We start from the raw sequence: 15,330 nt of genomic DNA on the forward strand, positions 1-15,330 counted from the left end.
AGGGGTAATTTACTGGGTAATGATCTTACATAAGTTATTAGATATCAAAGTCTTTGATCGTACATCAACAACTTGGCCACTGATACTCTGATCGTAATAACACATACATCTCAGTTACGCACTGAAGTAACCTTTAGAGTGAATTCTTGCAGGCCTAACACGCCTCTCAGTTTAACAATCTTTTACAGCTCCCTTTACAGCTCCCTTTACCCGGCTCCCTTTTTCTTCAATGCCCACTTTTCTTTACTTTTTTCTTTTCAATACTCAGTTGTTGATAGGGACCAGTTACATAAATCTCAGCAGCCTGGTAAGGTTAGCAAAGCTCATGAGTTCTACTGTTTCTTCGTCGAATAACTTTAGTCAATAAACCTAAATGAATCTCAATAAGAGCAGAGCAACGATTTATACAGTTTAAGAGTTAATGTCTTAGAATTTCAAGAAAGAAGTTTAGTAAAAGAAGTCAAGGAATATTGGTTTCAAATTTCGGAACAAGGACAACAGTTTTATGGAAGTGAGGTAAGTCGATTATATCGACCCTAATGCTCAAATGGTACTTAATTTATCGATCCCGAAAGAACGAAAGGCAAAGTCGACCTGGGCAGAATCTGAACTCAGAACGTAAAAATATACCACAAAGTATTTTGTCCGGCGTGCTAACGATTCCACCAGCTTACCGCCTTGAAATGAAGCGCATATTAAAAAGGAAATATTAACAAAAGCATTAATTATAGGTGAAATGTTATGAAGGGAATATCTTCACTGAAATATCACGTTGACTAGTGGGTTTTAGTTTTAAAAATAGACAAAACATGCCATTTGAGGTTTTGCTTGCACGCGTACTAGCGAGTTGGGTGGGGTAACTTAATTTGTTTTCATTTTATACAATGACTTGCATTTCAACAGACATAAAATTACAATTTATTTTATTTTCTGAAAGGATAACGCTTTTGATTCACGTTTTCGTGGCCACATGAATGGATAAATAAATAAATTCATTAAAAGTTCAACTTGATGCATTGTGAATAATAATGTTTTCATAGTGTGGCAGAAGGATACACACCCATAGTATTCAACTGGATCTCAGGATATCACAAGTACTTATTTTATCGACTACTGGTAATGTAAAATCTACTCAGACATTGGTTTCAAGTTTTGGTGCAAGGCCAGCAATTTCTGGGGTGGGGTGGGGGTGGAAGAGTAAGTTGTTTACATCGACCCAGAGTTCAACTAGTACTTATTTTATCTCTCCCGAAAGGATGAAAGGTAAAGTCAACCGCAGTGGAATTTGATCTCAGAACGTGGAAAAGAACGAAATGCCGCTAAGAATTTTGCCTGGCGTGGTAACGATTCTGTCAGCTCGCCACCTTCACTCTACCCGAATATTGCAAGACGTTCTCTTCAGCTCTCCTTCATCTCTGTCACACTCTCTGTCCATATGCTGAAGCTTAGGGCTAACTTCCATCTCTTCTATACTTCTCTCTCAAATAGTTGTATATTACTGGGAACTTATACTTCCTAATAGTTCATTGTTCTCAACATAGTGAACTGAGTAAATGAGAGTCTAGTAGAAATTATTTTAGATTCATCATGGTGTTAACTACAGGATATACAACATTCTAACCTTCAGCAAGAAAGTAAACTCTTTCATGACTAGTTACAAAATTGCTGTAAAATAGAAAAGAACTTTCGTATTTTATTCAAGACCACAGAACATTTCCTAAAGTACCCCAATAAAAATATAACACTAGATAATTCTAGGATTACGCTCTTGTAGTTGATAATGTAGATAGAAATCTTAAAGGTTATATTTCTTTTTTAATGTAACTATCATTGGGATTTTTTTAAAAAAAGGATTGTGTTATGCATTTAAGATCAATTCAGTAACTAAGGTTAACTATTGTTCATAGAGGTCCATTTGAGTGGGCATCGCTTTGCTTCATTCAGGATCTTATTTCAGATTCCGTCAATAATAAAAGAATTAAGATAAAGGATGCAATGTATTGGCAGCGCCATTTGTGTCGTGGACAAAGTATTTCGCACTATTTGGCTATGTTTCTCTAATATTCTAAGTTCAAGTCTTTGTAAGATCTTCTTTGCTTCTCTTCCATTCAAGGTCGATAAAATAAAGTGACACGTACTGTAATTTGATATAATCAAATCACACAACCCCCTACTGTTATGGATTCCCTGTGCCTATGTTATAATAGTTAAACCGTATGTAGATAAAAAGTGCAAAAGTACATGCTATGGGTGGGGTGGGGGTAATTCAAGAAGCTGAAGGATACACGTGGGACAGAGAGAAAGAGAGCGATAGAGAGGAAGACAGAGAGTTAGAGAGGGCGAAAGAGAGAAGCAATATAGAAAGAGTTACATACAGACAAGCAGAAACAATAATGAGAAGGAGAGAGATAAAGCGAGAGAAGAGAGCGAAAGAGAAAGAGAGGGAGAGAGAGAAGAGAGCAAGAGAGAGGAAGAGAGAGAAGAGAGAGAGAGAGAGAGAGAGAGGGAGAGAGAGAGAGAGAGAGAGAGAGAGAACAAGATGGGGAGGGCAACATGATTTTGGTGGATGATCAGTAAAAATAAAAGAGAAAAAAATCAGAATATTAATAATAAGAATTGAGGTGAACTGTACTCCCCCTACCACCATCTATCATTCTACTCTTCCATCTAAACACCTAACTGTCCACCCACCCATCCACTATCTACACAATCATCCTTCTGTCCATTCATCCAATCAACTGACAGCCGGATATGTTTACAGTTGCCACGTCAAAATTAAGACACACATAAATAAAGCGAAGGGCTGCCACCTTTTCATTGCAGAACCGAAACAAGAAGACTTGCTGTACACGTTCCAAGCCAGTTTATAATTAGAGGTTAGTCATTTGTTATTATTATTATACTTTATGTTTAGACAGTTTTAGCTTTCAATAACAATAGCGGACTTTAATGTATACATACATACATACATACATACATACATACATACATACATACATACACACACACACACACACACACACACACACACACACACACACACACACACACACACACACACACACATATATATATATATATATATATATATTTATTTATATGATATATATATATATATATATATTATATAAATATATATATAATATATATATATATATATATGTGTGTGTGTGTGTGTGTGTGTGTGTGTGTGTACATATATACATGCATATATGTATATATTACGCATGTATGTACACTCTTACACACACACACATATGTTTATATTTATATATATATAAATACGAATATATAGAACATATCTAAGTATGTATGTATGTATGTATATATATATTGATATGTGTTTGTGTGTAAGCGAGTAAAAGTATGTATGTATATATATCCATACATATCTATATACACATGTCCATTGTGTGTGTGTGTATATAAATATGTACGCGCGCACACACGCGTGTGCGCACACATGCACACACACACACACATGGAGGCGTGTCAATAATTGTCTGTATTGCACTAATCTTATTGGCGGGAAAATTAGACAACTGATGAAGGGTCCTTTCTTTGTGTTTACTTGTCCTGATATCATGTGGTTTGCACAGTTGGTGACGTCCTGCACCCATATATGCATGTATGTATATGTATATATATATATATATATATATATATATATAATATTAGGGGTAAAAATCCCAATTTACAGGTAAACACTCAATTAAATTCAATTTATCAAAAATTAAAATTAAATTAAGTTTCACAGTATATAATATATAAATATATAATTTAAAGAAAAGAACCAAAGTTCTTGAACTCATCCATAAAAATCCAGTCACACACACACACACACACACACACACACACACACACACACACACACACACACACACACACATATATATATAATGATATTTTATAAGCTTAAAGCCTATTAGCAATCATCGTGTGTGTGTGTATGTATATATATATATATATATATATATATATATATATATATATATATATATATATATATATATATATATATATAACTGTTTCTTATATGTATTACCCCTCCCAACCACTTAGATCCTCTGAAGAAGCCTAGAGGTACATTCATCATCCAAACCTTATTTGCCCATCTCTATAGAACATTGAAGAGATGGAGATGGCATGGAGAATTTCGTTGCCTCATTGCAGAAACGGCCGTAAGGAACTAGTACCTACTGACAATCTGATCTTTTGCTCTTTTCTGTAATATTAGTACATGTGTATGTATTCATATAATACATTCTAATACATTGGAATAATATATATATATATATATATATATATATATATATATATATATATATATATATATATATATATATATATATATATATATATCAAAAGAGAGAGAGAGAGAAAGATACTGTCTCTGGAATATTCTCTTTGGAAATTTTATAGCATCATAGTCCTAATCAATAACCCTCAGAATTATATTTTCAGTTACATGAGTAAGGGTTGTTGATGAGTTCTTTGTAGGTCTACCGATTGCAACAGTTAAAACAACAGATAGTTTCGCATAGTACAATGATTCTAGCAACTGTGTGTAAAAACTGGGTGAAAGTCAAAGCTGTCTTATGTTAGAGCTAAACCCAGTAAACCGAGGGCTAGAATACCACAGGGCTTTTTGTATTAAACTCTAAAATACCTTGTATTTGCCTGAATAAATTTTGTTGTTGATGATAATACAGTATTATTTTGGGATTGTGTTCAACCATGATACATTCTCATTGAAGTCTTTCTTTTCGTTTTAAGGTCTTTGGCCAAAATGATATCAGAATTTTCCTGGGTAGGGTCTCTTTTTACAAAGATACTGCTTTCCTTTCTCCTTCATTAAAACAGTTTATAGATTTAAAAGAATCTTGCTCCTGGCTCTTTGAAGTAATGTTTTCAATATTTATGTATGTATGCATGTACGTACATGTGTATGTGTGTATGTGTGTGTATGTGTGTATGTGTGTATGTATGTATGTTTGTGTGCATGAATAAATGAATGAATGAATGAATGAAGGAAGGAAGGAAGGAAGGAAGGAAGGAAGGAAGGTATATGTATTGTTCGGTCTGTGGTTGTATTTTTTGAATTCATCATCAATGGTAAAAAGAACCAGTTTTTAACCCGAAGTGATACTCTCACCAAAATTTAGACAGATTCAAACAAGGTAGTCTTGTATGTATTTATGTATGTATGTATGTATGTATGTATGTATGTATGTATGTATGTATGTATGCATGTGTGCATATATGTATGTATATGTGTGCATGTGTTCGTGTATATGTGTGTATGTGTGCATGCATGTGCATGCGCGTAGGTGTAGCATTTAGTAAGAAATTCTGTAGTCTAGCATACTATAATCCGGCAGAGAGTGAGATGCCCTTTAGTTTATATTAAAACATGTGTCCAGGAGAAAGTTTCTCGGATATTAAACCAACCCTTTGTGCAAGATCTCTAGCAACTGTCGAAGATTATTACATTCCTACACACCCCACCCTGCAATCTTATTATCACAAGATATTGTGACATGGGTGGCCACCTGAATCATGCCAATGCGGGAAACCGGTCTCTCTCTCTCTCTTTCTCTCTCTCTCTCTCTCTCTCTCTATCTATCTATCATCTTTTATGTACATACATACATATATACACACCTACATACATACACCGACTTGAACTCTCTTAAGAACTAAAATAAAACTCAAAGAAAATCATACGCACGCGCGCACGCACACATACACAAACACACACACACACACACACACACACACACACACACACACACACACACACACAACATACATATGTGCTTCTCATTTTGTTTATGTGTTTGGGTGCGTTTGCGTGTATGTATGTCTGCAGTTACTGTGATCACTGTTTAATTACTAACAGTAATTAAAGAGCAGCATACATTAACTGATCGAATCCATTAATCTGATATTGTTTCATATTCATTAAAGAGATGTAGGTCGGAAGATAGTAGAATGGGAAGAATGACGAACGAAATGGCTCACGGCATTGAGTTAGGCTTCTTTTTGTATGTTTTTTTTTTTTCAAGATCACGCCGGGGTTATGATGATAAGCTGGCAGAAACGTTAAGAGCGTGGAATGAAATGCTTTTGTGGTATAGATCGATAGATTCTGGCTTTTTATGTACTGCCGATATTATGGTTGCTTTTCATCCTTTCGGGGTCGTTAAAATAGAGTTCTACTCAAGAACTAGTGAGAGCGAATGTATTTAGTACATCGCCTTCGCTAAAAATTGCTGGCCTTCTTCCTAAATAAGAAATCAAGATCTCGTTAGGGTTGAGTGAGTGTTTCACTTTTCTCGGGATTCGATAAAAAGGACCTGCCAAAATTAGCCTCGTGCTGTCTTGTTAAGTGAAAAGATCAATGTTAATGAAGGCGAATGCCACAGAGTGCGGTGCAAACATTCAGATAACTAAAGCTATGACGTAGTTTCAGATTCCAGTCGTTTTTATTGCTTCGTCACAGGGGGAGGCAGGGTCATGAACTTATTGCAGGATCCCTGAGACATGTCAGAGGAAGGGAAAAATCACAACTCATGGGTTATACTCCATCCGGAAACCTGGTTTGAATGCTTTCGATAGAGTGGGCTCTGCTAACAGCAGTCATTAGCCAAGTGATGGTGTAAAACGTGGCAGCTAATTAAATCTATCACGCAGAGCTTACATCGTGTACACTGCCTCTACAGCAAATATCCTTAGAAAATGCATAAACAATACAACTTTATATTCCCCACCATTAACACACTAGTAAAAGGATCCAATATTTATTAAAGGTGCCGATTGCTAGACATCAAAAGGTAAAAAAAACGCCTCGTATCATATTTAAATGCCAGTTCTCATTCTAACTGAAACCAATTTATTTCTTCATCTGCTGCCTTGTTTAACATCACTACTTGTTTCTTTAGTGCCTTTAGTGGAGCTTACTCTGTTGCAAGTATGGAGCCAGGTCCTAGAAATTAAATTCCTCTTTTCCTCCTACCGGTTTCAGAGACCTTAAGAAAGGACCAGAGAGTTCTTCACTTTCTCCCCTTGATAAATTGTTAAAACACGCAAATAATAACTTTCAAATAGACATTCAGGCTACGTAATATTATTTTGTATATTTTTACCTTCATGAAAAATCAATATTCGTTGAAATCGAAATTTTCTTTCTGAAGGAAAAATTCTATTATGAAGAAAAATCTATTATTTAGTTTGAATCATGGGGTGTACGTGTTTGTTGAAATTACGAGGCTATGTCAAATGAGAACGTGTAGTTACGCTTCTTTCCTATGTAACGCTTGCAGTGAATTTGAAGTCATTAAGTTTTGGAAATACTATACGTTATCCGTTCATCCGGCCATATCAGTTTATGTGGAAAACTAGTATAACTCGTTTCTCCAATAGACGGTAGCATATTATATTTTTAAAGAGTATGCAACACAGATTTAATTTCCATGAAATAAGAATACACTTTTTATGTTTATATTATTAGGTAAGGCACTGAATATTCAATTTTTTTTTCTTGATCCATTCTAAAGCTTCCAACTGGATAAATAAAAATTCGTCATATTCATTTTATTTAAGAAAGCCTATTTAAAAACAGAACACTCGTTGATTTCCTTATTTAGCCAGAAATCCACGAATCTATAAGGAAAAGGAATGAGGTTTTGTAACTCATTCATTTTTGTTTGTACACGTTTCATTCAATTAATTGAAATCATTTTAAAGTCTGAACTCGCTATCAGCTTATTTTCTTCTATAATAACCATCATAGGTGTTCATGCAGATAAGACTTGTTTTCCCAGATCAAAGAGGTGTTATTTGTCTCGTGTTACTACTCCGTTAAGCCAGAGATACATAAATCTTTCCTTTCATTGGGCTCTGATCTACTGAAAGTAGCTCTCTCTCTCTCTCTCTCTCTCTCTCTCTCTCTCTCTCTCTCTCTCTCTCTCTCTCTCTCTCTCTCTCTCTCTCTCTCTCCAGGAGATAAAAAAAATATTGTACTCAGTATTGCAAGCTAATGAATAAGATTCTATAATCAGTCACTTTTGATAATGAAGCTGCTGCTTACAGCAGCGAGTTAAGCATCTTGGTTTATCAGTTAAGATCCAATGAGTGAGTCTCTACGAAGTCGTTCGAATTTCAGACGTAGCAGTTAAATTTCTGAAAACGAGAGACACATTACGTGCACTATGTCTGGAAAATGATAATTACAGTAGGAAAAACTTTGATCATTCGTTGATGTATCAAGAATGATCTGAGCTAAATAATAGTAACAAAGAATGACACATGGAGAATATAGCCCAAAATAAACTAGGAAAAAAGTTTAGTCGGTAATGCAGGAATGTCTTTGGTCACATAACTTTTCAATCACGATTGGCTGACCAGGGGTTGGAAACACAGCAGTTGATTGTTGGACATTCTATAGATTCATCCATCTAGTTCTTATACATACATTAAGAATAAATAGTTAAAATATTTGCTTAATCATTTTAATTAATCAATTATTCTAATGAATTGGAGACTAGATTAAATGTGAAATACCTTGAGTTAATGGCTCACGTATGAGTTTTAATTTCAGCAAAGCTTCTTCACAAGATACCATATGAATCACTTCGATACAGTAGTTTTGCTATAAAATATTACATAAATCACATTACAATAAATAAATAAACAATAATAGCAACAACAAAACGTAATTTAAAAAATGTTTTACCAGCCAGCTAATTGAACTAGCGACATATGACATCACGAGTTTGCAACCACTTCTGGCCTGTTCTGGCAAGGTGACTTTTCATTTTATCCTACGGTGCGTATCTAAAGAAGAAGCAAGAAAACAATTAACAAATGTTAATGCCAGGAATTTAACAGATGGCAATCCAAAGATCTGGTCTTTGTGGTGATCTTTATAATAGTTGTGAGAGTGGTAGTTATAAATAAAATAAGCTAAAAGCCTTTCTTTTCTGCTCTTAGTAAAAATCAAGGCTATTTAAGATATTTTTATTCCAAGTATTTGTCATTGCTGGTCTGGAGAGGTAAGATGATGAAGAAAATTGAGGTTAAGGGATGATAATACTCAATTTGAATCAGTACTGTCTCGTACACGGACGGAAATATAAGATTATTTCCAAGCGATTGCTATTTGGGGTAAGATTATAGTAACATAATGATATGGCAAGACTTATTGCTGCTAATAATATTTAACCCTGCGTCACTCCTGATTGAGTCCACGTATGACCAAAGTTGTTCCAGCAACTGTGTCCATCTAATTTTGCTTACCATTGAAAAAATAGTCCAATATATTCTTTGTTTATGATGATAGAAAATGATTTGAAAGAAACTTGACAGTTTCTAGCAGGTCAAATAAGAATGCAGAGGTTTCTCTATCTCTGATAATATTCCCAGATGTCCTAGTATCTACTCATGTTTGTTTTAATTACAGTGAATCGTCAGCAATCTCTATATATAAAAATGAGAATGTGTGTCTGTCTGTCTGTCTGTCTGTCTGTCTGTCTGTCTGTCTGTCTGTCTGTCTGTGTGAATCCCTAAAACTCGAGAACTACGCAACCAATTTCATTCAAATTTTACACATGCCTTACTTAGGGTTCCAGTTGTGTTTTAGTCAAAAAAGTTTTTAACTTCTTGCAGAGTTCGAGCACACGGCAACATAATATCTCCTCCACTATTTAAGTATTACGTGTCAAAAGTGAAACAAAAACACTCATGTCAAATACTTTCACTTTAAAAATGAAACTATTCCACTAACTGAAACAATCACATTTCGATACTGTAGTGACAGATACTTTCACAGAGAGAGAAAGAGAGAAAGAGAGAGACAGAAAGAGAGAGACAGAAAGAGAGACAGAAAGCGAGAGAGAGAGAGAGATGTATATGTATACATATACATGTATATGTACACCATTTCGATACTGTAATGACAGATACTTTCAGAGAGAGAGAGAAAGAGAGAAAGAGAGAGAGAGAAAGAGAGAGAGAGAAAGAGAGAGAGAGAAAGAGAGAGAGAGAAAGAGAGAGAGAGAAAGAGAGAGAGAGAGAGAGAGAGAGGTGTATATGTATACATATAGGTGTATATGTACACCATTTCGATACTGTAATGACAGATACTTTCAGAGAGAGAGAAAGAGAGAAAGAGAGAGAGATGTGTATGTATACATATAGATGTATATGTACACGTATATGTATAGATATAGAGAGAGAGAAAGAGAGAGAGAGATGTATATGTACACGTATATGTATAGATATATAGAGAGAGAAAGAGAGAGAGAGATGTATATGTATAGATATAGATGTATATGTACACGTATATGTATATGTATATGTATATGTATATATATATATATATATATATATATATATATATATATATATATATATATATATATATATGCATACATGTATATGTATACATATGTGTAGATGTATACATATGTGTAGATGTACATGTAATATGTACACATATATACATATATACATGCATACAGATATCTATACATATATACGCCCATCACAAACACATACACATGCACACAAACACACACATTAGTCATTTGTTTTCTTATCCAAAACTACGTCAAAAGTACTGAATGGATCTATATGAAATTTGGAAATTATATTCTTTGCATAACGGCCATAACTCCCATGAAAATTCATATATTTTTGATGTTGATGAAATTTTAACTCGAACATAACAGATGGGCATTATTTGTAATTCAACGGTACAACAGTGTAAGACTACCCTTTCAGATATACTTACATTGTGATTTCTGCAATGTGGTGCATAAATTGTCAAGTAAATGAGACGCATCTTTGCCTCCACTGATTCACTTGCAAAGTGTTGAGTAAAATTATTTCGTTGCAGACCTCCTTTGAGTCTTTTTATTATCACTGCGACACACATAGTCCCCAGTTGGTAACATTGATTTCAAGGCCTTCCCAGATGAATGACTGGTTGTTCTAAGACATTTATCGATTGTAAATTTTGTCTGCATAATTACCTATCGGTATAGTGGTCATTTGCAAACTCCAGAGGTGACACTTTCATTTCCCTTTACTCCAAACGTCACACGTTGTTATTTCAATTGGGTCATGCCCTTCCAATTGCTATAGATCCGTAATGCATCTTACAGCTATGCCTGTCTGGGATTGCAGCTACTTTGTTACCCGGTGGCAGGACAGCACACTCGACTTTTAAAATCCCGTTAAATTTAGCAGCATCCGAGATGCCTTCATGCAACATCACCAAAAGCTCAGATCAGGGGCAGGTACTTAAAAGGTGTCATCTAATTGTCTGGGATGAATGCACCATGGCTCACAAGAGAGCTTTGGAAGCATTAGATAGAGCCCTGAAAGACATCCGAGACTGTCACGCTCCAATGGGAGGTGTTACGCTTCTGTTGTCAGGTGATTTCAGGCAAACTCTTCCTGTCATTCCAAAAGGCACTAGAGCAGATGAGGTCCAAGCATGCCTAAAGTCCTCTACCCTGTGGCATCATGTTACTATCCTCACTCTTAACACTAACATGAGAGCTCAGCTACACGGCGACCAAATGTCCAAAAAATTCGCACAGGGCATTTTGACAATTGGTGATGGCAAGGTGCCTCTCGATGCTGCAGAAGAAATAGAAGTATGGCCATTTTGTTCTGTTGTTAATTCTGTAGATGACCTCAAACACAAAGTCTTTCCCAACTTTAAACAAAACTACCAAAATCACAATTGGCTATGTGAAAGAGCAATATTAGCTCTAAAAAACGTAGCTGTTACAAAAATTAATCAACACCTGATGCATTCTCTTCCCGGCAATCTTCAAACTTACAAGTCTGTTGATACAGTTCCAGATACAAATGAAGTGGTGAACTATCCTCCTGAATTTCTCAATTCGTTGGAGCCTCCAGGACTACCTCCCCACATATTATCACTTAAAGTTGGAACGCCTGTTATGCTGCTCCGCAATCTGGAACCACCAAGACTTTGCAATGGAACACGACTCGTGATAAAGAAAATGATGTCACACGTTATCGAGGCTACCATTCTTTCTGGGTGTGCAAAAGGGGATGACGTCTTTATTCCAAGAATTCCTCTTACTCCATCAGGAGCAGACATTCCTTTTACATTCAGAAGACTACAATTCCCCCTTCGTGTGACTTTTGCCATGTCCATAAACAAATCTCAGGGTCAAACACTGTCTGTAGCTGGTCTTCTCTTGGAAGAGCCCTGCTTCTCACATGGACAACTGTATGTTGGCTGCTCAAGAGTGGGCAGCAAAAAATACCTATTTGTATATGCTCCACAAGGGAAAACAAGGAACATTGTTTACAACGAGGTGTTATAATCACAACAGCAAGAAAGTATGTACATGATCACCTTCTTTTACGAAACTTCATTGACTTTCATATATTTATATTGATATACATATATATACGTGTGTTTGGGTGCGTGTGTGTATATACATCTCTATATATAAAGATGATGCGTAGTCTAGACGGCGTTTTTAGATTTCATTATTCTCTTTAACCCGGGCAACGCCGGGTATTTCTGCTAGTATATATTAGTTTTGAATTGCTAATCCAATACTATATCAGCTCTGCTAATATGGTCCCTTATTTACAAGAAATACAGGATGGCTATAACTGAAACACCCTTGGTTACATGTCTGCTCGATCGAGGTCAACTTGTCATTAAGCAACAATAAAAATAACCTTCTACGATAGATCTTTAGTAAAGATATGGTTTTCATTTCTATTTTATCATTACAAGTGTCCTTAAAACTTTTTCCTTTTATCAGAATTTCATCTCGACCCTCATAAACCTTGACTTCTCTGTATTTGACCTAAATTACATTCTTATTAATTAAACGTCCTTGTTACTCATTTATTTCAATTCTTCTCTCTTTTACTCTTTTTTACTTGTTTCAGTCTTTTGACTGTGGCCATGCTGGAGCACCGCCTTTAGTCGAGCAAATCGACCCCAGGACTTATTCTTTGGAAGCCTAGTACTTATTCTTTCGGTCTCTTTTGCTGAACCGCTAAGTTACGGGGACATAAACACACCAGCATCGGTTGTCAAGCGATGTTGGGGGGACAAACACAGACATACAAACACATACACACATACATATATATATATACATATATACGACAGGCTTCTTTCAGTTTCCGTCTACCAAATCCACTCACAAGGCATTGGTCGGCCCGACGCTATAGTAGAAGGCACTTGCCCAAGATGCCACGCAGTGGGACTGAACCCGGGACCATGTGGTTTGTAAGCAAGCTACTTACCACACAGCCACTCCTACGCCTCTGTTTATTTTACTTTTAGATCTTCTTCTAAACAGTATTGTGTTGTTTCATTTTTGGACGATTATTCAGAAAGCCGAGTTAATTTTTGTATTCTTTCTTCTTTCCTTTTTAATTTTCAGTGAGAAATATGAAAATGAAACTAGCTTTTTTATGGGCTTTGTCCATAGCCCTATTTGCAAATGCGCAAGCAGATGAAACGTATTTATCAAACTTTTTATCACTTTTTCTTTTCCCTTAACACATTATTTCCATCTATCAAGTGCTAGTATTTGCGAATGATACTATTCTTTCAACATTCAACGTTCTAATATCTGGAACTTATAAATATCCATACAATACCTACTCATCTTAATTTTGTAGAAGTGCTTTAAATGTATGATTAAGGATAAATCAGTACAGTTCATGTTATCAATCAACCAATATAAACTATGTTTTAGCAGACAATATCTACCCATTAATCTTAAAAGGTGGCTAAGGCGGCGAGTTGGCAGAATTGTTAGCATACTGGGCAAAGTGCTTAGCGTTATTTCGTCCGTCTTTAAGTTCTGAGTTCAAATTCCACCGTGGTCGACTTTGCTTTTCATCCTTTCGGGGTCGATAAAATAAGTATAAAATAAGCTTTGGGATCGTTGTAGTAGACTTATCTCTCAGCGAAATTACTGGCCTTGTGCCAAAATTTGAAGTCAATCTTAAAAAATGGCGAAATCTTTCATGTATAAGGAAAAAAATCTGAGAGAAAGACGACAACAACAAAAGAGGAAAGTGTATTTGTCTTTGTGAAGGCGACGGAGATGGTGCTAACAGTTGAGAGTCGAACGAAATTCTTTTTCTCTTAATATCACCATACTAACTAAAAAATCTGTTGAGTTCGACATTTCAGCCATTGTCACTTATTTAGGATATAAGATTCATAAAATAATCAACCAATTGTACATTAGAATCGATTTCAATGAAATAATTATTTCTAACACTAATGGCATTCAATACTCAAACTATGGTGGTGTAAAGCAGGGCAATAGATTAAGGCTACTTACTATTAGAGAATAAGAAAGCTTCCACCGACAGGCTTTCATACATGCTTTGCACCCATCAAAGATCAATCACAAGATTTTGAGCGACCTGTGACAGCAGTAGGCGTCACTTTTTCGAAGTACTGCCCAATGACATCGAACCTGAAGCCACGTAATTGTGAAGCGAAAATTTTAACCATACAGACAAACATGCCAGTGTCAGTCTTTAAAAGAATTATTAGTTTGTATTTAATTTAGTTCAAATCCCTAATTTTTAGAGAAAGGAAACACGGGATAACTTGATGCTTTGTTGTGATTTCTTTCTTTTTCAATTATATTATCCAAGCAACAATCTCTTCATACTCACACCAAATGGCAAAACCAAGAATGTTGCTTATCATGTTACTTTAATGTGATCGCCAAATGTCACAGTGATACTAAAAATTATTTAAATGTGATACTCTGTGATAAAAATTTGAGATGATAGGGTACCAATAAACGCTTTACCATTGTTATTCTCTTTAGTTTGGGGTCGCAGGCCCAATTAACCCTCCGCAGGAGCCAGCTTAAAGTCCGCACGGAGTGTGGATTTTAAGGTATATATATATATATATATATATATATATCAATGCAAGCATCATCAGCGTGGTAAAATTAATAATTAAATCATTCATTTTTTCTGCTGATTTCGGTCATAGCAAATCAGAAAAGTTACATTTAGTAGACGAACGTTTTCACTAGGTAAGAGATACTGCTCTCGACGCTGTATGATTTGGATTATTTGTTCAATTGTAGTTTTCTGTAGATCTTTATCTTTACTATTTTCACAAAATTCTACAACAGATCAAAAATAAATAAATAGATAAATGTATAAATATATGTTTTTGAGACTGTACACTACTTTCAATATTCTAAATAGATTTCTTATTTAGGCACAAGGTCAAAAATATTTGGTGAACGAATGCTAAATATATATCTATAT

General features: G+C 35.3%; 1 protein-coding gene across 2 annotated transcripts in view; it reads left to right on the forward strand.

The window, feature by feature from the left end:
* The first annotated feature begins 2,816 nt into the window (after window positions 1–2,816).
* LOC106871417 (CD109 antigen) overlaps window positions 2,817–15,330 on the forward strand; it is a 78,622-nt gene continuing 66,108 nt past the window's right edge. For both annotated transcript variants that reach the window (XM_089361297.1, XM_089361298.1), the window contains exons 1-2: window positions 2,817–2,876; window positions 13,458–13,536. In XM_089361297.1, coding sequence (XP_089217423.1) covers window positions 13,466–13,536 — 71 coding nt within the window. In that variant the 5' untranslated portion in view covers window positions 2,817–2,876; window positions 13,458–13,465. The remainder of the gene's footprint in view (window positions 2,877–13,457; window positions 13,537–15,330) is intronic.

Source organism: Octopus bimaculoides, chromosome 1 (assembly GCF_046866305.1).
Source record: "Octopus bimaculoides isolate indiv1 chromosome 1, ASM4686630v1, whole genome shotgun sequence".
Lineage (NCBI taxonomy): Eukaryota > Metazoa > Mollusca > Cephalopoda > Octopoda > Octopodidae > Octopus > Octopus bimaculoides.